Source organism: Chiloscyllium plagiosum, chromosome 22, assembly GCF_004010195.1.
Source record: "Chiloscyllium plagiosum isolate BGI_BamShark_2017 chromosome 22, ASM401019v2, whole genome shotgun sequence".
In the NCBI taxonomy this organism is placed as follows: Eukaryota; Metazoa; Chordata; class Chondrichthyes; order Orectolobiformes; family Hemiscylliidae; genus Chiloscyllium; species Chiloscyllium plagiosum.
The window spans coordinates 17096446-17122269 of record NC_057731.1 but is presented as its reverse complement, the minus strand read 5'-3'; the positions used below and the strand labels follow the sequence as shown (position 1 = coordinate 17122269).

The 25824-nt window shown below is 37.2% G+C and overlaps 1 protein-coding gene across 2 annotated transcripts in view; it reads left to right on the top strand.

The window, feature by feature from the left end:
* The window catches only part of btaf1 (BTAF1 RNA polymerase II, B-TFIID transcription factor-associated), a 126505-nt gene that overhangs the window by 81622 nt on the left and 19059 nt on the right, over positions 1-25824 (top strand). For both annotated transcript variants that reach the window (XM_043712510.1, XM_043712509.1), the window contains exons 16-31: positions 1520-1669; positions 2323-2471; positions 3109-3283; positions 4319-4522; positions 5266-5692; positions 6129-6319; positions 6850-7003; positions 7087-7196; positions 7519-7720; positions 15443-15591; positions 19280-19432; positions 19647-19768; positions 19868-20035; positions 21788-21865; positions 22012-22141; positions 23472-23613. In XM_043712510.1, coding sequence (XP_043568445.1) covers positions 1520-1669; positions 2323-2471; positions 3109-3283; positions 4319-4522; positions 5266-5692; positions 6129-6319; positions 6850-7003; positions 7087-7196; positions 7519-7720; positions 15443-15591; positions 19280-19432; positions 19647-19768; positions 19868-20035; positions 21788-21865; positions 22012-22141; positions 23472-23613 — 2704 coding nt within the window. The remainder of the gene's footprint in view (positions 1-1519; positions 1670-2322; positions 2472-3108; positions 3284-4318; positions 4523-5265; positions 5693-6128; positions 6320-6849; positions 7004-7086; positions 7197-7518; positions 7721-15442; positions 15592-19279; positions 19433-19646; positions 19769-19867; positions 20036-21787; positions 21866-22011; positions 22142-23471; positions 23614-25824) is intronic.

Genomic DNA, 25824 nt, shown 5'->3' with positions numbered 1-25824 from the left:
ATCTACAAGGTTATCTGGTAAGTAGGGAACAAAGTCAACCTGTTGTGTAACTGAATACTTTCCTGGGTTAGCGTTTGTCTAAAGATTAGTCTACAAGTACTTAGATTCGTGCCCATTCCTTCAACAACTATTTTAACAGAAACCTTATAACTGCTTCATTGAATTACGTAGATGTTGTAAAAACTACTGCTTTTCAATGGTATCAGGACCAAGCATGTGACTATCTCAAGACTGTTGCATGACAGTCCTAAAAATAATGTTGTTATAATTTTTGCAAACGTAACATTCCTGGGACCATAGGATTGAAAGAATGCATGGCACTTTCAATACGTTAGGGTGATTTAACTTTTTGATAGTAAGTTAGGGAGACTAGTATTGATATCCAATTTTAAAATCTGATCTTATTTATGTTGAACTTAATAGAATTAGATCAAAATATTGATCCTCCAAACTCCTCATATTTATCTTTGTTTTATGACCAGGTAAGGAGGAATGAATCTGCTCCGTTCTCAGTTTGTTGCAACAAAGATTTAAGTTCTTCTTAAAACACAAAGCTGCACCTTTCCCCAGTTAAAATACAATCAATTATTTTCACCAGAAACAATAAAGAGACAATTACATGGTTTTCTTGAGTGAAGGAACAATTTTGTTACATGCCAACCCCAAGAAAAACGATAAAGATACAGTTCCACATGGGCCCCACATACACAGACACATGTACATTTGTAGATTCAAAGTGAAAAGGGGACAGTGTTCAGTGTTAAGTAAGGGAAAGGATTATACAATTTAGAAGCCTTCGGGTATCATTGAGAAGTATGGTTTTTGCCTGAGAGCACAGTTTATTATTTGGTGTCTAGGACCATCAGCAGTAGCAGTTATGCCTGAGTTCTCAACGTCCTGATGTTTCTTTCCAATCAATAATGTCAATGTGCACTTTTTTCTATTTCAGACAGAGAAAGCGTCCTCAAACTGCGTTTGATGGGTGCACCCTTCCTTTCATCTTCTGTCTGCCAAAGCAGCCCCTTAAAATATAAGCTTATTTATGTGTTCTGTGTTGGTAGAAATTTGTTTTTAGGCTTGTCAATTGTAGGTAAAGTTCCATCTTCCAATATGTGAACATCCTCATAGGCTGCAAGTTAAAATAGAAGATGAGAATCTTTTGACACCTCCCTGGGGAGTTGCTGGCTGATATCATGGCATTAAGTAATCATTATCACTATTTTTAGTCAGTGTTTTTTTTCCCTTCTTTAGAAATCATTTCAGCCCCAGATTCCAAATCAAAAAATTGAATTCAAAGCTCAGTATTTCATATCTAAAGATTTAAATTGCAACAACTTTCACTTTTTAAGGCTACAAGTTCTTTTGATCATATTTTATATCATGAATAATGTAACAACCTAGGCTCAATCATTTTTTTTTAAACCTTGATTTTTGTTACGTTTTTATTTTTAATCTGGAAAGGTGCCAAGGCCAGAAGTTTTGATATACCAACCTAACGTATTTTTTATCTTGCATTTAGGTGTGGTTGGAGCTATTGAATAAAGCCCCTATTCAGTACATTGTTGCTGCTGCTTGCCCTTGGATGGGAGCTTGGTTATGTTTAATGATGCAACCTTCTCATTTACCAATTGATTCAAATATGCTACTGGAGATTAAGTCCAAATCAAAGGTAATTTTCTTGTATTAATTAGGAGTCCACACCCTTCACCAGAAAGCTAAACTGTGCTCAGTGGTTAGCACTGTTGCCTCACTGCACCAAGGACCCAGGTTTGATTCCAGCCTCGGGCGACTGTCTGTGTGAAGTTTGCACATTCTCGATGTGAAACTGGTGCTCTGGTTTCCTCCCACAGAAACAATAAAGAGCCAATAAAGTGCCGGTTAGGTGAATTGACCGTGCTAAATTGCCAAGTCAGGGATAAATAGAAGATAGGGGAACAGGTCTGGTTGGATTACTCTTCGGAGGGTTGGTGTGAACTTGTTGGGCCGAAGGATCTGTTTCCATACTGTAGGAATCTAATCTAATTAATAAAAAAAGTAGTGTTGAAGGAACTTCTAGAGTTAAAAGGTAATGTGATGTTGATTTTGACGCTTAATACATATAACTTGATAACTTCTAAATTTGATTTAGTCTTCAAAAATTAATAATAGACACATAGTTCATCTACATCTACTTGTACAGCATGTAAAGATATTAGTACTTGTTACTAACCTAGGAATTACCTATTAATATTTCACTAATTTTATTCGATCAGTGTACATTTAAAAATGTCAACATTGGTTAGTAATTTATTGTGTTCACCTGTTTTTTTTGTGTGATTATAGGAAAAATCTTGCAGTAAACATCGACAAGGTCAAGCTCAAACTCAAACCAAAGAGGTGAGGCAAGAATATATTGCTGGCTCAGACACCATTAATGAGGATCAAGCTACCAGAGATTATGTTGTAACTAGGACACGCCTAAAGGCAGCTAGGTAAAGTAAGACTTTAAATCAGTACTGTTAACTGTTTTATTTGAGTTTCATATGATACGTCAATCTTTTTAATAGCCTTATCTCTCTAATAAATTCAATAGAGATATTGATTTGTGTGAGAAAACTGAGCGCAGTCAAACTGATTTGTTTCAGTTTAGAAATCTGTCACTCCCAGCTTTATAAGTGGGAGCACTGCCGTTGCAAAGCATTTGCAGAGATAGTAGTTTCACAGGAATGTGAAATTTCTTTCCTGTGTTTGTAAGTTTATTTTAACAAAAACATTACATATCTGTTGCAAAATTTACATTTTTTCCACACTTCTAATGCATTTCCGAAGAATTTTCAATCTAATTAATTTTGTTTTTGATTTGTAATAAACTTTTGAGTTAAGCTAGGAAAGCAAATGAAACTGGGAGACAATGTTTACAATTATTCATCAATTTGGGTCTCATGATGAGAATTGGGACCTTAACTTGGTGAAGCCAGTTTCATATTATCAAATGATCATAGGTTATTTTAACCATAAATGCTGAAGTTCTTCTGAAGTAAGACTTCTCTGCACTTAATAAGAACTAAGGATTACCTGTTTGATCATAACTGTATCATGTAACACTTTTTTAATCTTCTCGTTCTAAAGATTGCTCGGAGCCCTCTGCTGTTCCTTGTGTGAGCCAAGTGTGAACTTCATCAGCCAAGAAGTGAAACCAGCTGAGTCACTAGCTCAATTATTATTATTTCATTTAAATTCTAAATCTGCGCTGCAGAGAATTGCTGTTTCATTAGTAATTTCTGAATGGGCTACACTGCGAAAGGTATGGAGTTTATATAACTATTAAGAATTTTAGATCTGTTTCTCTCCTCTCTCTTTGTTGCCTGATAGTTTAAAGCAGTTTTGGATTTTAACCATAATGCCTCCTGTTACAAGTTATATAGGAGACACTAGATACACCCTTTTCCCTCAAGACATTGAGTGGTGCCACGGTGGCTCAGTGGTTAGCACTGCTGCCTCGCACCACCAGGGACCCGGGTTTGATTCCAGCCTCTGGCGACTGTGTAGACTGTGCACGTTCCCCCAGTGTCTGCATGGGTTTCCTCTGGGTGCTCCAGTTTCCTCCCACAATCCAAATACGTGCAGGTTAGGTGAATTGGCTGTGCTAAATTGCCTAGAGTGTTCAAGGATGTATAGGTTAGGTGCATGAGACAGTGGTAAATGTACGGCAATGGGTCTGCGTGGGATACTGTTTGAAGAGTCAGGGTAGACTTGTTCGGCTGAAGGACCTGTTTCCACACAAGTAGGGATTCTAATTCTAAGATCTGGATGTCACACTCCAAGTTTGTATTGGCCTACATGCTGTGAACAAAATATATTTTAAGTGAATTTTTGATCTTAATTTCATTGTATTTTACCAAACCTTTCATTAAGCCTTTCTGTCTTCAGACTCCTTATTTTCTGTTCAATCTTGAAACTTTGCTTTCGTATCTTGATCTGCAACCCTTCACTCCACACATGTTGTATTTTAATCCATTTCTGCATTTATTTGTCTAAATGAGTTCTGCTTTATGTCATGACTACTAAATTATAATCAATTGAAGGTAAACCACTGCACATTAGCAAGGAAAAGCATGATTTTAAGTAGACAAATAAAGCACAGTAGACCGACTGGGACAAATGCTGCATTTAGAAATCTTGAACATTTTAGCTTGCAAAGAATTCTGGACTTTTGGGATTTCTTGTGACATTCAAACAATATAGTATAATTTCTACTGGCATCCATTTAAAGTTTTAGGCTTTTGTGAGCAATATTAGTATTATGCCTGACTAAATTTGAGCCTTGCTTTAATTTCAGGATTGTACTGTTGTATCACGTGCAGTACAGCCACGATTGATGGCTATTTTGTCAGAGCATCTTTATTATGATGAGATAGCTATTCCTTTTACCCGCATGCAGAATGAATGCAAGCAGTTTATTGCATCACTGGCTGAAGCTAATTGTGATGTTGGGAACAGCGTGAATAATAGCGTATTTACTATAGATCAAGCAAACGAACTGGTAAGTGAATCTGTTCAATTTGAAGGACACAGTTGCTATATGTTAAAGTGGAAGATTTAAAAATTGGCTGCAAGCTTCATTACCAAGAAAAATACTTTTTTCACTCCACAACAATTATATGTTGGATTGAAAGAATGTTAAGTGTAGCAGTTGACCCACAATTTGTTACACTGTTATTGACTTCATTAACACAACTGATGCAAGTGTTACGAATGGATGGTATTTTAAATTATCTAAAACTAATCTCGAAACAACTGATGCTGTACAAATCATATGCATGTTTCAAACCTTTTAGAATAGGTTTGCTATGACTTGCTCTAAAATCAGGCTATATTTTATAAAAAAGAACTTACTGGCTTTCTTTATTAAGTACTTTCAGTGTATTTTAGTTTCATATGTTAGAATAGCTTGGTGTTAAGTTGTCATCCTAAAGACTACTTACCTCTTCAGTTAACACTTAATGAATATTGCAAAGCTGACAATACAAGGTCAGCACACGAGCAAACCTACAGAAAATTATTATAGAAAAGTAGTGACAAAACAACTGCAGATTGAAAGGGTTGAAAAGTAATGTTGAAATAAACATTTTATCCGGCCTTTTATTGGAATTGGGAATCAACAAATCAAATGTTAAAAATCCTAGGCTGGAAAATGGTATTCAGGATATTTTTTTTGTATCAATACTAGTGCATTTACTATATTATGTGAACTTCTTTTTTAACATTCCAACTTTTAATTCAAAGGTCATAACGATTTTCAAAGAAGTGACATCAACAGCTGGTTTAAAGCCCAATGTGATCCAACAGTTGGAGAGTAAGCGGCAGCAGGTCCAAATGACTATAGCAGAGACAAATCAAGAATGGCAAACTCTTCATCTGAGGGTTCACATGTTCTCTGCTTGTGCAGTTGTTGATTTGCAGCAACTTCCAGAAAAACTGAATCCTGTCATAAAACCCTTAATGGAAGGAGTGAAAAAAGAGGAAAATGTACTTGTGCAGAATTATGCAGCATCTTGTATTGCTAAGTTGCTCCAACAATGTACATCTAGATGTCCTTGTCCCAACCCCAAAATTGTGAAAAATCTTTGTAACTCCGTTTGTGTGGACTCCACAGTCACTCCTTCTGCAACTTCTCCAGTGCCTATGTCTAACAGTATGGAAAATTCGAAAGGTAATTTAGAGCATAAAAACAATTTGTTAAGCAAAACCAGTTTAAAGTGTAAAAATTCACAACTTTTTTTACTTTACCATTCAACTTAACTTCACATGCTCCTTGTCAAACGTGGAGAAAATGAGCCTACAGCTATTTGGTTTTGGTCAATATTGAAATTAAAATAGATCCTTTATTCTTTTTAAAATCCACTCATACTAAAATGGTGGTAAATGCAATTTTTTTAAATTGATGCTGAAGCATTGATGAAAAATCGTAACAAATTGTATTTGTTTTATAATGTAAAGTTTAAGAAACTCATTCAGAGAAACTAGTGCAAATACCCTAAACAAATTAATATTTTCCATGATAATTTAGATTATGTTTAATCTGTTTAAAATTTATTTCCGTGCAAAAAGTGTTGACTAATCCATCTGTACTTATTTTTTCTTCTCAGGACCAAATTCTGAAAAAGATGGAATGCATCACACTGTAAATAAGACTCGGGGAATCATCACGCTTTACAGGCATCAGCAAGCTGCTTTTGCCTTAACCAGTAGACGGGGTCCAACACCTAAAGCACTCAAGGGCTCATCTACAGACATTCCTCAAGGAAGTGCTGGGATCAGTTTGTGTGAGCATGATGAAGTGAGTATCTAATTACAGATAAAATGTAATACAATTTAAACTAGTCAAGTGTATATTTGTTGCTTGATTACGTAATCATTTGTGCTGTTGGTATGCACTTTTTTTCCTGTCACTTAGATTTGGCTTCATTCATAGACTGAAACAAAATTTCTTGACTATTTTTACCTTGAATCTCATGTGCTGTGTAGCTTTGATAGTAGCTCACATTGATAACAGCTCACATTGATAGCTATGTTCTAGCTTTTCCTTGTATTGATAGTGTTAAAAATTAATCCCTGAATAAATTTATTTGGTGAGTCAGTGCATTTTATAGATTTTAAAAATCAACTCTACATTTCTGCACTTAATTAATCTCAGCTAGAATAGCAGCAAGAGCACTACAGTTCGTCCAATTGACCAGAGAAGGGAATCATTCCGTTTGTCTTGTTCTGACATTAAAATGTTAGTTTAATTTTACAAAATAAAATTGACATGAAGCAATTATTTTTGTTTACTCCATGTTGAAGGAGGATTTCTTCATTGTTTTGCAGACCCAGAAGCCAAACTTAATTCAAAGAAGAGGAGCTGAATATGCACTTACAACCATAGGAAAACACTTTGGCGCTGAAATGGCGACAACCCTGCCTTATTTATGGGATTCTATGGTTGGACTACTGCAAAGTCATGTTGATGTGCAGAATTTTAGTATGTATCTAATCCCATATATTTGATATTCTCATTCAAATCTATTTTAAAGTATGAATAGTTGGCTGACTTATGTTTTCCAGATGGAAAGGTAGTCCTCGAGAAAGGAGATGTTGTTGCTCAGGAATTAGTAAACTCGTTACAGGTGCTAGAAATTACAGCAGCAGCAATGGGTTCTGATATCCATGCTCAGGTTTGTTAAACTTTATGCTGAAAGATAAAATATTGTTTCTATTGTATTCATAAATAATGTAGCAAACTACCCTCAGTATATTTAGGCTTGTACTTTCAGAATGATTAACTGAGCTTTTTTGCTGGAAAAGGTAGAAAATGAGGTACTTATTTTTCATGCAAGAATTAAGCATTCATGTGTTAGTTTTTAAAATAGATTTCCTACTGCTTAGCTGTGATTTTTTTTTTCTCTCTCAACTACAGTGCCTTTTAATTTTAAAGTAAATGCTTTGAATTTAAAAATTAAAATACCATGGAGCAATTACATTGTTTTTTCCTTTCAGCTATTGCAACATCTTCCACATCTTTGCACTTGTTTGCGACACCCATATACTGCAGTAAGGCACATGGCTGCTAGGTGTGTGGGTGTCATGAGCAAAATAGCTACAATGGAAACAATGAACATTTTTCTGGAGAAGGTTCTCCCTTGGCTAGGAGCAATCGATGATAATACAAAGCAAGAAGGAGCAATTGAAGCGTTGGCCTGTATCCTTAGCAATTAAATAAGAATGCTATATTTTAGTGATATGTATGTTCTTCCTTAATAATTCAGCCTGTAAAAACGTGTGATTAAAAGCATATTGTCTCTCTTATGACAAACATCATCATAACCATAGTAGCTTGTATTTATATAGACTTTAACACCATAAAGCACCCCAAGGTGTTTCACCAGCATTATAAAATTAAATTTAAGGCAAGATGCCAACTAAGCAAGATGCTTAGTTTAGTCTAAGAGGTGGATGTTGAGGAATATTTTAAAGGAAGAAATAGAATTAAGAATTGAAAATGGTTAGCGAGAAAACTGCAGAACTTTAGGGCCAAGGTGACAGAAGGCATGGTCACCAATGTTTGTGCAATTACGAGCAAAGATGTCCAAGAGTTGAGCATTAATTGAGTACAAATGATCTGGGAGCATTGTGAGATTGGAGAAGATTGCAGAGATCAGAAGATGTAGGTTTTAAAGTGATTCAAAAACAAGAATGAGAATTTTTAAATCTAAACATTAAACACATGGATGATAGGTGAACATGACTTGATGTGAGTCAAGACATAACCAGAAGAGTATTGAATAACTTCAATTATGTGGAGGTCAGAATGTGTGGGATCAGTCAGGAGTGAAAAGAGCTGAGATGGTACAAAGTTTAACTTTTATGAAGGGTTATGCAGATAAGTAATTGCTGCTTCAAATTGGCATCAAATTTTACACTAATTTGGTTTAGTCACAGACACGTGCCAGGGAGCGAGTGGAGGGACTGGGTTCAGTTTTCCCAGTATTTAATTGGAGCAAATTTTATAAATTAGCAACAGTGGAGGAGTTAAGAGAGATGGTTGTGAAGTAGAGCTGGGTGAAATCAGAACATATATGATAGCTGTGCTTTTCATGTGTTACATGTAGATGAGAAGTAGTCATAAGCTGAAAGTAATGGTGCAGAAGTAGAAAGAGAAGCCATTAAAGATACTATTCTGGCTATTATTAGAAAAGGAATAGAATCAGCTGAATACAATGCCCCAGCTGGATGATGGTGGCAAGGTCTTGGACAAGGACCATGAAGTGAACGATGTAGATAGATAGACCACGGTAATGATGTTGAGAGAAAAACTAGATGCTGAAAGTTATTTGTTTAAAGTAGGACGCAATGCTTAATTCTGTTAAAAAGCATTTGGACTAAGATGATAGGCTAATAATTAAACTACTCTAAGAACAGTGTTAAATATGGGTATAAGAAGCAAAAGTTACCAGTGGTGTTAGGTCTGGTAGCATTGTGGCTATAGTACAAGTTTAGGACAAGTATAGTACACGTTCAGCTCAGTACTCTCAACACTGGCTGTGCCAGATTTCTGATACTTTCAGATTTCAGGTTGGGTAGTTTGGGTCAAGCTGGGTTAGGGGTCAAGGGTCACTCAGGGCATGATAGGTCAATGAATGGGCAAAACCAGGAACTAGACTAGAGGCAAACCACATTATGCAGGATGCACTAAATAGTTCAGATGTCATTCAATCAAACCTGATGGCAGAGTATAAAAGTGTTTTGCTTTTGTCCAGTTTTCAGGCATCACTTGTTTTTACAGAGCCAGGTTTGAAGTACCTTACCTTTATTAGTAAGCGGATGGCCTGGACTAATGATTCAAAAATTAAGAGTTTCAATTCCACCTTAGGCTATTAAGTTTCAATGCAGTTTTTGATTAATGCGAAAATGATGAGAGTGGGATAGTGGTGCTTTGCATATTGACTGTCAACAAGTGTTTGACAAAGTATCACATAATAGACTTGTTGGCAAAATTAAAGTTCTAAGTACTTTTTAATTCATTCATGGGATGTGGGGTCACTGGCAAAGGCAACATTTATTGTCCATCCCTAATTACACTAGAGGAGGTGGTGGTAAGCTACCTTAAACTGCTGCTGTCCTTGAGGAGTAGGGAAGTCTATTGTAGTTGGAAAGAGAGTTCCAGGAGTTGACCCAGTCATAGTGAAGGAAGGATGATATGCTTCCATGTAAGGATGGTGTGTTTCTTGTCGAGATGAACTTGCTTGTGGCAGTGTTCCCAGGCATTTGCTGCCTTTATCCTTCTGCATGATAGAGGTCATAGATTTGGAAGGTGATATTAGAGGAGCCTCTGAATTTCTGCAGTGATAATTCCAGATGGAATACACTGATGCCACTATATGTTGATGGTGAAGGAAGTGAATGTTCAAGGTAGTGGACAGGTGCTAGTCAAGTAAGCTGCTTTTTTCTGAATGGTGTTCAGTTTCTGAATTTTGGAGCTACAGTCATCCAGGCAAGTGGAAAGTATCCATCACATGATGTATTTTGTCTTGTGGATAGTGGATCGGCATTAGGAAGACAGGAAGTGAAACTTGAAAGGGTTCAGAAAAGAATTACAAGGATGTTGTCAGAGTTGGAACTATAGGGAGAGGCTGAATAGGCTGGGGCTGTTTTTCCTGGAGTGTCGGAGACTGAGGAGTGACCTTTATAGAGGTTTATAAAATCATGAGGGGCGTGGATAGACTAAATAGGCAAGGTCTTTTCCCTGGGGTGGGGGAGTCCAGAACTAGAGGGCATACATTTAGGAGAAAGATTTAAAAAGGGCCTGAGGGGAACTTTTTCATGCACAGAATGGTGCCCTTAAATAAGCTGCCAGAGGGAGTGGTGGAGGCTGGTACGACTGCAACATTTAAAAGACATGTGGATGGGTATATGAATAGGAAGGGTTTAGAGGGATATGGGCCAAGTGCTGGCAAATAGGACTAGATTTATTTAGGATATCTGGTTGGCTTGGATGACTTGGATTGAAGAGTCTGTTTCCGTACTGTACGTCGTTTATGACTCTTTGACTGAGTCATGTGTCTCTAAGCTAGAACTGGTCATACAGTGGGAAGAGACAACAGCAGTGTCACAGGATGACAACAAGCAATTAGGCTGGGCCATATCAGCAGAACAAAAGGAGTCTTAGAAGCCCAGGAGACTACACTAGAAAAGGTGCCTGAGATGAGGAGACATTCATCTCGGAATCTCCATACCCCTGAGAGACTAATAACGTCACTATAGTTTACGGGTGCAACAACTTGTATAGGGGGAATGGTTATTTTCCATGTTTTTGTAAACATTCCTGATTATATACAAATGTAGGCCATGAATCCTGTATAATCGTTTTAGTGGTTGTACATATGGTTAATGGGATTTCTTTAAAATAAAGGGGGAGGGATGTAACAGTAAAAAAGGATTATTACTTAAATGGTAAAATGTTGCAGCATACTGCAATGCAGAGGGTCCTGTGTGTCCTTGTGCATCGATCGCAGAAGATTGGTCTGCAGGTACAACAAGTAATTAAGAAGGCAAATGGTATTTTGCCCATCATTGCTAAAGGGTTTGAGTTTAAAAGCAGAGAGGTTATGTCGCAGCTGTACAAAGTGCTGGTGAGGCCACACCTCCAGTACTGTGTGCAGTTTTGGTCTCCTCACTTGAGAAAGAATATACTGGCACTAGAGGGGGGTATAGAGGAGGTTCATTAGGTTGATTCCGGAGTTGAGGGGGTTAGCTTATGAGGAGAGATTGAGTAGACTGGGATTATATTTGTTGGAATTCAGAAGAATGAGGGGGGATCTAATAGAAACACATAAAATTAAGAAGGGAATAGATAAGATAGAAGTAGAGAGGATGTTTCTGCTGGCAGGTGAAGTTAGGACAAGAGGGCATAGCCTCAAGATTAGAGGGAGCAGACTTAGAACTGGATTGAGGGTTGTTCATGTATGGAATTTCCTGCCCAGTGATTTTTCAAGCTAAGGTAGATTTTTTTTTGAACAATAAAGGAATTAAGAGATACGGTGAGAAGACAAGTAAGTGGAGCTGAGGTCATGAAAAGATCAGCCATGATCTTATTGAATGGCAGAGCAGGTTCGAAGGGCCAGATGGCCTACTCCTGCTCCTAGTTCTTAAGTTTTTACGGATGTAGTTGCGGTGCTGTCCCCTTTAAAAGAGTTGGCCAGGTGACTTGCAAGGCACAGAGCTAGGGGCTCTGTCAAGGATTAGTTGTGGAGATGTGCACATCGAAAAGAGTGTTCCTGATCAGAGTTTTACTTGTGCCTCCCTTGTGTATAATTCCGGGTTCCCAGAGAATTACAAACTTAATAGTGGTCAACAAGGTGAAGTACTGATTCATCAGCTGAGGAGTGGCAATCAGAAGGAGGATTCGTTGCCTATATCTTATCTGATGACATAAGATATTGTGGGGTCCAGAGACAATTTTGAGGGTTCCCATGGCAATTCCTTCCCAAATGTAACAGCACAGCTATAAATGTTTGAGTCTGTCCTAGTGGGAACTGCCTAGTCCTTCCTGAGGAAGGGCTTATGCCCGAAATGTCAATTCTCCTGTTCTTTGGATGCTGCCTGACCTGCTGTGCTTTTCCAGCAACACATTTTCAGCTCTGTCCTAGTGGGACCCAAGAATGTTGAAGGAGGTGTCTTGGACATTATCTGAGTTTAACGCATGAATCTGTGTGCATGTCAGGCTGCGATTGAATCACCTGTGGGACAACCCTCCCAAATGATGTTAAGGAGACTTGCATAATGTTAGCCACATTGTATCTGCTATTGTCAGTTTTGGTACTTTGGACAGTGTCAAGTGGCCCGTTCAGTTACATCTTTAGACTTGTAGCAATTTGATAAAACTGAGTGCCTTGCCATTTTGGAGGCACCACATTGCTGTGGTCTGGAGTCACATGTAGGCTACATCAAGTGAGGAACCTGATTTCCTTTCCTAAAGGGCTTTCTTTAATTAGCTGAGCTTTTTATGGCAATTGATAAGTGGCTACATGGTTGCCATTAGGTTAGCTTTCACTCCAGGGATCTTTTATTGAAATCAAATTTCACCATCTGCAATGGTCACTTTTTAACCCATGTCTCCAGAACATGGAGTCTAGGTGACTCTTCATCAATGTTAGCTTGCTCTCTTTCATGGATTCTGTCTGATTTTGATGTGATCTCCAGAACATTAACTCTGAGTTCTGGATTACTGGTCCAATGACATTACAACTATACCAACACATCATCTAATGGAACAGTATCAACAATAATATAAATTTGACAGAAACAAATGATTGTGAATAATTACTTTTCAGATTGAAGTAAAGTACATAAAGTTGCTGGCAGTGGGCCAGTGATAGACTGACGAAATGAATAGAAACATGACAGATAAAATTTCATGCAAGAAATTTGAAGGGTTGTTTCTTTCTTGGAAAGTGAGGAAAAACAATACAAAATTAAGAATACAATTCTCAAGAAGGAGGAAATTAATTAAAGTGGGTAGTCAGGGGAAGCTGGAGTTATTATCTTTCAAACAGTCATCATTAAGAACTTTCAGACTGATGCTGAAAATTGCTGGAATAAAAGGGAAACCATTTCCAGTTGTAGAAGAATTGGTAACCTGAGGATATACATTGGGGAAGAATAGAAAAATGGGACCCTTTGGGGAAAAATGGAACCAACCCAGGCTTGATGCAGCGGTGGTGGTCTTCTGAAAATCATCTGTAATTTTATGTACTTATTATTTTTGCATTGCACAAGATTTCAAGGTAATTGACAAAGACACTTCCCATAAATTTAGATAGTACAAAAATAAGGAAAAGAACACTGCTGATTTCCAATAAGGGGACAATGGTGGGTAATTAATTTAAAAACTTTGTTGCAATTTATGTCCTATTGTGTTCACTTAGATTTAATAGTGTTTTGCTATTCATCCTAGTTAGAAAACAAAGCTTTAGTGTGTAGCAAGATTCTTCTTGGCAAGTTGATGATTTGAAGTATTAACCAAAGCAATTATGCCAGTGAATATCCTTTAAAACCTTTAATAAATTACTTGTGTCAAAGTTTTGAAATAAATTGTCTACATATCATGCCTGGACCCATTTAAATGCAGAATGGTTTGCATTTGCAACCTTTTATAACTCTTGAGCTCAAACCAGTTTCTGTTGAGCATGTGTCAAAACTGTTACAGTTTTTTCAAGTTTTTCCAAGGATCCATTTTTTGCAATGCCATGTACTCTGCTCCTACAGAAACTGTAGAAAAGCAAATGTACAAAATGGTCAGAAATGGCAAGTGTTATGGACTAGGGGTTCTTGAACATTTTTGGTTGAAGGACTTCTTTTCAAATTGTTCAATAATCATTGATCCCAGTCACCGAATTATATAATGCTAATAATGTGAAATGCTGCATGTAAAGTGCCTTTTTAATTTTTTTTCAAGTGAGTATTTATTTATAGATGTCAGTGAGATGAGTGTGCCTGCTTCTCATTGGAGCATCTAATGCAGCACCTCCTACCTGAGGCAACGGATGCACTCCTTTTTCACCTGCCAGCTTGTATATCAGGTTATTTTGTGCACCTACTTGAAAGTCTTACAAACCCCAGTGTGAGAAATCCTATATTAGTGTGTTGTGTTCTGGAATTGTGTACAATTAGGACAGTGAAGGAATCCTTGCATATAAGATGATGTACTTGATATGACATTGCTCATGCCAACATTTGCTGTTCTAGGTACTGATCTTAGTGAGCACAAAATGGCCAGACTAAAACTCTTCCTACATTTTTTTAATTGAATTTGAATTTGATTATTTGTAAGTTGCTATGCTTAACATCTGAACCAACATACTTGTAGGAGATAAAATTAATTTGTTGGATTAAAAAAAACACTGCTTCCTGGATCAATTATTATATCCTAGGCACAGGTAATCGATGTAAAAGGACTGAAATTCTAAAGTGCTAACAGAATTTTGCACATTCAATGCGGGTGGAATTAAAGGTGGGGAGCGCATTTAAACAGGTAGGGTGGTATCAAATCTGAACCTATCTCGATCATAATTAATCTCTCACCAGAAAGGTCTATTGTTAGTCTTCCTGCCCTGCTACCAAATACGGACTCCTTAAGAACCTCATTCTGCCCCCAGTGGGATAAATCACCTGCAAGTAGTCCTATCACCTTGAGGATTGCACAACAGGTAACTGTGCTGGCTGCTTGTCAAATAGGGATTGCGTCGTCTTGATCAAAAGCAGTTGGGACCTGATCAAGGGGACTGGGCATTGGATGGAGGAGCGCATAGAAACACACACGCAACTCACTTGCAACCTAGGTCCCTCATGATCCAAAAACCCAAACAGTGGGAACGCATGTGCTGTCATGGCAGCAACCATTGCATCCTGAGTAGTTTTGCTGAATGCAAGAGTTGTGAGTTTCTGAAGGCTAGCAGCTCTCATTAGGCAGTACTTCCATCCTTAGGTAAAGTCCCATCACTGGCCCTGCCCCCTACTGACTGGGTTGTGGTTCAGCTGGCCTTTCAAAAAATAGGCATTGCCATCCCTTGCCAGCTCCTTAGCCAAATGCTCTGTCCCTCAATCCTACAAAAAGGTTCTGCATCTAATTTTTATCAAGAAATTAAGCCTTGGTTTAAAGTTCTGTGCATAGAGTAAAATCTTGAACATAATTTTCATATTGTAAGTGATGCTCATTTGTGCTCACAAAACAAAGTTTCTTACATCATGCTGAAAGGATCCACCAGTCAAAACAACATTGATTTGTGTGTGTGTGTTTGTGTCAAAAGCTATCGTGACTATCCTCACAATCTTTTCTTTTAAAAAAAATAGTTGACTTATTAAAAAGTAATCTGTTTTATATGAGAATGAAGAAGAATAAAATTCCTTAACAAAATATGTATAGGTATAATGGAGCAACTTGATGTAGATATCATCCCATATATAGTGCTACTGGTGGTACCTGTGCTGGGAAGGATGAGTGATCAAACAGATAGTGTGCGGTTCATGGCTACACAATGCTTTGCAACATTGATTAGGTTAATGCCACTCGAGGTAAGCTTAAAAAGTTTTAATTTTGGCAGTAGTCGATGGAAATTGCATGCAGCAAATAAAAAAGATGATTTCTTGGTCTAGTATAGCTTGTCTGTCTTATGAATAATGTTACCCAAAATAATATCAGGTATCCCCTTACAATGAATTCAAATTAATTTATTTTAAATTCAAGTGAATTTATGGAGTTATGGGATATTGCATTAAGATATGCTAAGAGATTAAGCTATACCAGTGTGACATTTTACAAATAGAAGCAATACTGCAAATGAAATTCTTAAACTATACAGCAAGAATATTGCTTTCTTTAAGTATAATGAAGGTGATTTTTATGTTTTGGATGTAAACCATGTCATTTTAGAAGTGTTAACTGCGATTTAGTATATTCCTGTCAATTTTTGATTTGCAAAACAGGATGAAAGGCTGCAGAAGGATCAATTTGTGCTAATATTACCTCTTTGTTAGGGCAATCCAATTAGTCATACTCTTCTGATTATTGCCCAATCTTGTGTTATTTCTTCTTCTCTGCAAGTATTTATTCACTTCCATTTTACTTGTTACTGTTGAATCTGCACAAACAACCCTTTCATGCAGTACATTTCAGATCACAACAGCTTGCTGTTCCCTCCTCTTTGTTTTTTGTCAATTATCTTAAATTGATTTTGATTACTCATCCTGCTGTGACTGGAAACCGTTTATCTTTGAAAGAATAAAGCTGCTCAAGACATTGAACAAAATTCTATCTTTACTTTAAGCAGAAAAGCTTCTTCTCTCGGTATGTAAATGGAAGCGAGGATGGAGGACTATATTCTAGTAAATCTCTTCTGCACCCTGTCTAAGGTCTTGACATATTTCCGAAAGTGTAGTATTCAGAATTGAAAAATCACTCCACCTAAGGTCTAACCGGTGTTGAAGGTTTAACATAACTTGTCTGTTTTAGTACTTTGTTCCCCTATTACTTAATCCAACACTAATAATTAATAGTCACTCAACATGTCCTGCTACCTTTAAAGATATATGTACATATTGCTCCAGATCTCTGTTCCTGCATTCTCGTCAAAATTGTACCACTTAGATTATATTGCTTCTCCTCCTTCTTCCAATCAAATGCATCACTTTCCATTCTCTGCATTAGGTTTCATGTTCGATGTGCTTGCACATGTCACAACTGGTTTATATCTGAAGTGTTAATTCTTGAGTTTTGTGTCATTTGCAAACTTTGAAATTGTCCTGTATACCCAAGTCTGATCGTAAGTATATATCAAAACATTAAGTGGTTGAAATATCAATCACTGGAGAATACAATTTGTGCATATTCCTCCTGTCTGGAAAAACTGAAAAGCAAGCATTTACTTCTTTATGCACTGCTTCTCTCCCTTAGCTAATTCTGTGTGCAAACCGTCACAGTCTTTCATTCTATAGGCTTTAATTTTTCTAATCAGTATATTATGTGAACTTCTGGCTTTTAAAATGTTATTTGGTGATGTGCATCACTTCAATTGCACTATCCTCATCAACACTCCCAATTATTAGTAATTCAATCAGATTCTTGTAATCCAATTTAACTTAAATGAAAGTTGGTATAAATGTCTTCATTAGCTCATACTTTCCAATTAATTTTGTCCTGAGTTCCTGTCTTTAAGTTCCCCGACTGGTAGAATTAGTGGAAGGCCTTTGGCCTTTCTGTTATCAAGTTCTCCAATTTCAGTCATAAGATCATAAGAAAGAGGAAAAGCAGTAAGCCATTTGGCCCCTCAAGTCAAATGTCTTCACCATTCCATAGGATTGTGACTGATTCAACGTTCCTCCCGTCCACTTCCCTACCCTTTCCTCATAACCCTTGATTTCCCATTCTGAAGAATCTATCTCTCTGCCTTAAATATACACAAGGACTCTGACCCCATATCTTTCTGTAGCAAGGAATTCCAAAGACACTCAACTTTTTAAAAGAAATTCCTCCTCATCTTAGTCTTAAATTGGGAACCCTTTATTCTAGGGCTATGCCTCTGGTCCTATGCTCTTCATGATGGGAAATATCTTCTCAGCATTTGTTGTGTCAAGCCCCTTAAGAACCTTAAATATTTAAATGAGATCACCTCTCGTCCTTCGAAACAATGAATTAACATCTTCCCTTCGATAAGGGGAAAAAAGATGTTCACAGTACTCCAGATGTGGTTTCACCAGCACCTTGTACAGTTGCAGCAAGACTTCCCTACTGTTATGCTCCAACCCCTGAAATAAGAACCAATATCCCATTAGCTTTTCTGATTACCTGCTGCACTTGTGTGCTAGCTTTCTGTTTCAGTCCACAAGCACACACCCCCCTCCCCCCAAGTGCCTTTATGCTATGTCTTTCTGCAGTTTTTCACCATTTAAATAATACTCTGTTCTTGCATTCTCCCCTCCAGATTGAGCAACTTCATTTTTCCACATTGTACTCAATTTGTCAACTTTTGACCCACTTACTTAACCTTTTAATTTTTTCCTGTACATGGGCCAATTCTGTATCCACACCAATATACTGCCTCCAAAACAGTTGTTTAACCTTTTCTGAGGTACCTTGTCGAATGCTTTCTGGAATTCCAAATATAACACATCTACTGGTTCCCCTCTCCACTCTGGCTGAGACTTCTCAAAAACTCTAATACATTAGTAAGATATGATTTCCTTTTTTTGTTTTGAAGCTTTACTCACTTGGCTCAGTTCAATTTATAATTTCCCAAATATCATCATATAATCCAAGCAAAGTAGTCTTCTATTTGCATTGAACTCGCAAAAATTACTTAACTATAACTCCAGTCTTGAAAATGATTCTTAATGTACCAGAATGAATATTCCATTTTTGACAATAGTCATCCTCCTGGATTTCTTTTTCAAAGTTACAGGCAAGTATTTTTACTTTGGGGTCATGATTTCTTAAAAGGTGTGTATAAAATATTCAAGGTAACTCATTCTGAATTTTCATTCCTTCTCACCTTTTGATAGAAAACTACCTCCCCACCAACTTGTTATCACACTGGCTGGAGAAGTTGGTGCAGATGCCATTGTGGGTATTGTGAGGGCTCAATCAGACTTGTAACCTACATCATAATATGCATTATGCTAATCATATAAAGTTTGTTCTATAAGACAGCACCATAGAATGACATTCAAATGTTTAGCAGGGGGGACAAAAAGCCATTCAATCCACCCAATCTACAACCAATTTATGCTGGCTTTGAATCTCTTCCCATTCTTCTTCATGTAAGTCTACAAGTATAATTCTCCATTTCTTTCTCCCTGATATTCTTAACTAACATCTCCTATGCATCTTTATTATTTGCTACAACTACTCCCTGTGCTAATTAAGTTCCACTTTCTTACCATTCTCTGGTTAAAGAAGTTTTTATCTCTGGGTCCTATATAATTTCTTGGTAGCATAGAGGCTATATTGCAGCTTCTGTATTGTTCCTCACTGTGTGTGGTGCTACACTTTAAAAATCATTTGTAATTTTGAAAACCACAGGTACCACAACTGCTTTCACTTTTCAAGAGAAGAAGCTCAGCCTTTTTGGTTCTCTGAAGATAGATATTATCTCTTAAGTTCTGATTCTGCATATTTAATGACCTTTCCCTATGAGATTTGGAATAAATGTGATCTTTGCAATATCGTAAACATGACACCAATTCTAAAACACTTTCGATTTTGTAGTCTGGCATTCCAGATCCTCCTCATATGTCAGAAGAACTGATTAAACAGAAAGCACGAGAGCGCCACTTTTTGGAACAGTTATTAGATGGGACGAAATTAGAAAATTATAAAATTCCTGTTTCTATCAAGGCTGAACTTAGAAAATATCAGCAGGTAAGTAATTTCTGTGTTGCCTAATATCATTTTCGAAAATAAAGTTCTCAATAACATTTTAAACAGTTCATATGTTTATTTCTAAAGGTAAAGAAATGTGAATTTCAAAATTTAGGCCATGAACTACTAAAAAGATTAATAGTAATCATTTTAGTAAGGAAAGTTATGAACCAGAATCTTGTTTGTACTTTAAATTATTGTTTTGTTCCTAAAGGATGGTGTAAATTGGTTGGCATTTCTGAATAAATACAAGCTCCATGGCATACTTTGTGATGATATGGGGCTGGGAAAAACTTTGCAATCAATATGCATTCTTGCAGGAGATCATTACCTCAGGTAATATTATGAAAATACTTTACTGCAGCTTTGTTAAACTTTTGCTGTTACTTAGGGCGAAAACTAATTGTATAATGACTAACTTTTGTATTTCTACAGGGTTCAGGAATACACAAAAACTCAGGCAGAAGACTGTTCACCTTTACCTTCTTTAGTAGTATGTCCTCCAACACTAACAGGCCACTGGATTGATGAAGTAGAGAAATTCTGTTCTAACGAAATATTGCATCCATTGCACTATACAGGACCTCCCACTGAGAGGGCTAGGTAAGGTTTTTTCAGCCGCCAAAACTGAACTATAATGATAATTAAGTCATATAATGTTTTTAAAGTTACACATTTGTTATCTGCATAAATCTAAACTCAGATTTGCTCCCATTTCACGTACTTATATTTTCTAATTAGATCTAAACAAAGCAAAATTTGCTGCTATGTTAGGCTTCATGCTGAGTCGAAAACATGTTCGTGTAAAGCAGTGGCAAAGTTCTGATGCATTTCATCTTCCTCCTTTATCACCAATTGGTGGTTCCATTACTCTCTATTTCTTCGCCTTCTAATTAGTATTTTTTTTAAGTTGAACTTCCAACAATATAATTGATGAATTCCATTCATTTCACCTTCGTAGATTCAATTGCTGAGGCAAGCTTATGGAATTATGACGATACTGCCTCTTTAACAAGTTGTGTTGTCTTTGATTTGTTTTTAAAGAGGGATTGTAAAGGCAGTGGTACAGAAATGGCTGACAAAAACTGCCTTAAGTCAACAATTAGAGGAGGCCTTCAGGTTTTTTTTTAAAAAAACCGTTGTGCAATGAAAGGGGATTGACCAGTTTTCCCAGTTCAGGTTTGTTCTAGATTGGTTTAGTTTTAGCAGGCAGTCAGAAGGCTGCTGGAGACCTAGAGAAGCAGCTACAGTGAAAAAAAGGTTCCATGATTCATCAGAGATCTTGCCTGACCTTTCTCTCCGAAAACACTCCTGTATGTAAGAACCTGTATTTGAATTTACCGTTGTCAGCAGGATGCTTTTATGGAATGTTGCAGGGATTGGAACAGCTTCATTAAGTTGTGATATCGTGTTGGTTGGGTTATCAAAAATGTTAAGTTATTCTAAATTCTGTTGTCTTTTGTTTGTATTTCATCCATAATGTTCAAATAAATTATTTTTTGTTTAAAGCTGAATGATTTGACCAGCAACTTCACTCCTGAATATCTACTTTACGTCTGCCTTAAAAAAAATTTTAAGAAGTTATGATCTGTCATGGACTGGGCTAGACCCACCCTCAAAACATTTTACGAAGGTAGCCCAGACTCTAACTCTTTTTTTAAGGCAGATGTAACGTGAATATTACAGGAGTGATGCAGCTGGTCAAACCACTCAGCTCTAAACAAAATAGAATTTATGTAAACATTACAGATGAAACATGAACAAAAGACAGCAGAATTTAGAATAACAACTTATTTGATAATGCAACCAACATAATATCATAACTTAACAAAGCTGTTCCAAACCCTGCAACATCCTATGAACACAATCCTTGGCAAAAGGTTCTTACAGGCAGGAGCATTTTCAAAGAGAAAGTTCAGGTAAGACCTCTGTTGAAACATGGAATCTTTTTTTTATCTGCTTCCCTAGGGTCCCCAGCAGTTTCTTTGACTGCCTGGTAAAACTAAACCAAACTAGAAAAAAAAAGAACTGGGTGAACTGGCCACTCCCCCTTTCATTGTACAACTGTTTTTTAAAAATCCTAAAGGCCTCCTCTGATTGTTGACTTAGACAGTGTCTGCCAGCCATTTTGGAACCAATGCCTTTGCAACCCCTCTTTTAAAAAAAAACAAGGGCAATATAACCTTGGTAAATGGGCCGTATCATCACAGGAATCAACAAACAACAGACTTTATCTTTTACGGATTACTAAATATAAATGAAGGAAAATTTCATATTTTCTGACGTTGGGTTGTGACTTAGTACATTTTACAATGTTTGTATTAATGTGATTTTGCATTGTATCTTGGGTTTCAGATTGCAGCACCTTGTGAAAAAACACAATCTTGTTGTGGCATCATATGATGTTGTTCGAAATGACATTGACTTTTTCAAGTAGGTGTATGCTCAACAGTAAATATTCTGGTTTTTTTTTACGAAGTTGTGTTCTGATTTATTCTGGTATTTAAATTTGGATTCATTTTCAGTAGCTTATATTCCAAAAGAAATGAATGCTTAGCATGATTTTCCTTTGTTTTCAGGAATATTAAGTGGAACTATTGTATTCTTGATGAAGGTCATGTCATCAAAAATGGCAAGACAAAATTATCAAAGGCAGTTAAACAACTAACTGCAAGCTACAGGTTGATTCTATCTGGAACCCCAATACAGGTACTTATAGGTGTAGTTAAATTGTTTTCTATGTAACAATGGTACAAAATGCTCAGGTCCTTGAGAGGAAATTTGTTGTCAGATGCACTTAGTGAAATGTGCCATTGACTGTAAAGATGTGAGATTTATGCAGAGACAGATTGAGACCAGATAGTCGTCGTCATCAGGCTAGCAGAGGGCCTGTCAGAATGTTTTGTATGAAGTGTATGACATGACTGTGTACTATACCCAAGATTATTCAATCTGTACAGAACAAAATATTCAAACTTAATTCCATGGGTAAAGAATTGGAGACTACAACATAATAAACTTGCAGTGCACAGATTCCAGCACAGCCTGCAAAATCAGAAAATGCCCAATAAAATATTGTAGATCAAGTAAGATATAAACAGTTAGATAATGGAAAGTACCTATTCAGTTACTCTGCCATTTTATTTTGTTCCCCATTACTACTTTAGCCTTTAGGTCCAATGTCCATTCTTACCTCTCTGTTACCTTTTACATATCTTATAACATTTGCAATTCATGCACGAGGACACCCCTGTCCCTCTGCACTAAAACAATCTGAAGTTACTCACTATTTTGTTAAATGTTGCCTTTCTATTTTTCTGACCAAAGTGGATAACTTCATACTTATCTGCACCAAACTCTATCTGCCAAGTTTTAGCCCTTTCACCTAACGGTTCTATATCAATTTGTAAATTTCTTATTTGTACACAAACGTGACTGAACTGCTGTTGGAGATGTCAACTGTTTGGGTAATGCTTCGGTCATTATGATTAGCTGTTCAGGTATGTAAATTAGATGTAGATATCACTCGTCTTGAGCTAAACGTGCTTCTCACTACATCGAGATCATTCCATTTTGATTAATAAAAACTAGGCAGACATATTCTAGCTTTCGTTTTATGGTGACAAACCAATGTACCAACTTTCTTAAGAAAAGTTGCTTATCACTAGAATGTAACATGTTGATGCTGGATATCTGCACACGATGTTGCTCCAATCCAAAATAGTAATGTTCTTAAGAATAGCTGATTATCACTCAGATGAAGCCTGTTAGTATTGGATATCATCACACAGTTTTGAAGAAACAACTTGTAAGATTAAGTCATATGAAATGTGTCAGAGTCTTTTTCAGATAGATAAAACTGGTTTGGTGTGCAATCTCGTATTGTAATCACTGAACAGCATTTCTTCCTGTACCATTTAGAATGTTATTTAATCTCTTTAAATTGTTCAGAAGTATATGCTTAAAATCACTTTGAATTGTTGAAAACCCTTTATAGACGTACAATATACAATTTTAAAATCGATTTGTCTTAATGCAGAACAATGTGCTGGAATTGTGGTCACTATTTGATTTCCTAATGCCAGGATTTTTGGGTACCGAGCGGCAATTTGCAGCTCGTTATGGAAAACCGATATTAGCTAGTAGAGATGCGAGAAGTTCTTCACGGGAGCAGGAAGCAGGTAAGCAGGTAATTTAATGTAAATGTGATGCATAGCAATACATAATTTGCATCTAATTCTCACAGATCTGGAATGCTGTACCTGAAAGCAGATTCAATAAAAGTAGGTAAGAGAATTGGAAACATATTTGAAGGAAATTATTTAGAACCAACAAAGTAAAGATAGGGAGGAGAATTGATTGAATAGCTCTATCAAAGACCAGACACATTGGTCCAATGCTCCCTTTCTGTGCTATATTGTTCTATGATTATTTTTTGTTACTAGTTTATCAAAATGAGGTATTGCAGTGCAGAATATGTTCAGGTAATTTGCTGCATTATCTTCCAGTCGCTCAGATAATGGGTAAAATATGTGAGTACACTTTATATGAGAAGTTACCTTCCATGTTTTCAATTCTTGGTTCAGGTTTTGCATAATTTCTGTCTCCATGTGAAAAATGTGTTTCCAGTTTCAAGATGACAGACTGAGACATTGAAACATTAATGGAGGAAAATTAACTGTAAAATTGTATAATAAGCACTTGGAGGGACCTTACAGGTATCTGCTGCCCTTGTCATTCTAGATGAATTTGGTCTTGGTTTTGGAAGGTGCTAAGGATCTTTTTGAACTCCTGCAGTGTATCTTGCAGATAGCGCACATTGCAGCTACTGAGTGTTTGTGGATGTGGTGCCAGTCAGGTGAGCTACTTTAATTTGGAGTTTGAGTGTTGTTGGAGCTGCACTCATCCAGACAAGTGGGGAGTATTTCATCACACTCTTGCCTTGTGCCCAAACCGGATACATTAATTCTGATTTCTCTCTACAGATGCTGCCAGACCTGCTGAGCCTTTCCAGCAATTTCTTCCACAATTCTTTGTGTTTTTTCCCCCGAGTCTCTGACTTGGCGTTGTAGCCACTATAGTTGTATGGTGAATCCATTTGAGTTTGTGGTCACTGTTGACGCTGAGGTTTTTGATAGTAAGGCCATTGACTGTCAATGGACAGTGATTAATTTGTCTTTTTATTGCTAATGGTCACTGCCTGGGACCTGTGTGGTACAAATGTTACTTGCTGCTTTTCAGCCTAGGTCTGGATATTGTTCATACCTTGCTGCATTTGGATACTGGTTCAGTACCTCAGGAGTTGCAAATGGTACTGAACATTGTGCAATCATCAGCGAATATTACTACTTCTGACCTTGTGATAGAGTGAAAGCCATTGATGAAACAGCTGGCGATGGTTGAGCCTGGGACACTATCCTGAGAAACTCAACAGAGATGTCCTGGAGCTGAGATGACTGACTGACTGACCTCCAGCAACCATAACCATCTTCTTATGTGTCAGATATATCTCTAACCATCGTAGAGTTTGCTCCCTGATTTCCATTGCCCTCAGATTTGCTAGGCTGCTTGATGTCATACCCAGTCAAATGTGGCCTTAATATCAAGGCGTGTTGCTGTCACTCCACCTCTGGAATTCAGCTCTTTTGTCCATGTTTCACCCAGTGCTGTAATAAAGTCAGGAGCTGAATGGCCCTGGCAGACTCCAAACTGGGCATCTGGAAGCAGATTATTGGTGAGCAGGTGCTTGTTGATGACACTGATGACAGCTTACTGATGATCAAGAATAGACTGATGGGGAGGTATTCAGTCTGATTGAATTAGTTCTGCTTTTTGTGTACAGGGCATAGCTGGACAACTTTCTGCATTGATGGGTAGATGCCAGTGTTGTAGCTGTGCTGGAACAGCTTGGCTAAGAGTGCGATAAGTTCTGAATCACATATCTTTAGTACTATTGCCAGAATATTGTCAGGGCATAGCCTTTGAAGTATCCAATGCCTCCAACCTTTTCTTGATACATAATGGTAAATGTTCTAATAAAGGCCAGTAGAGATCGCAAGTGAACTTCGAGCATCTTAGCAGCATTTCAGTTTTTATAAATATGCCAATCATAGAGTCATAGAGATGTACAGCATGGAAACAGACCCTTCGGTCCAACCCGTCCATGCCGACCAGATATCCCAACCCAATCTAGTCCCACTGCCAGCACTTGGCCCATATCCCTCCAAACCCTTCCAATTCATATACTCATCCAAATGCCTCTTAAATGTTGCAATTGTATCAGTCTCCACTACATCCTCTGGCAGCTCATTCCATACACGTACCACCCTCTGCGTGAAAAAGTTGCCCCTTAGGTCTCTTTTATATCGTTCCCTTCTCACCCTAAACCTATG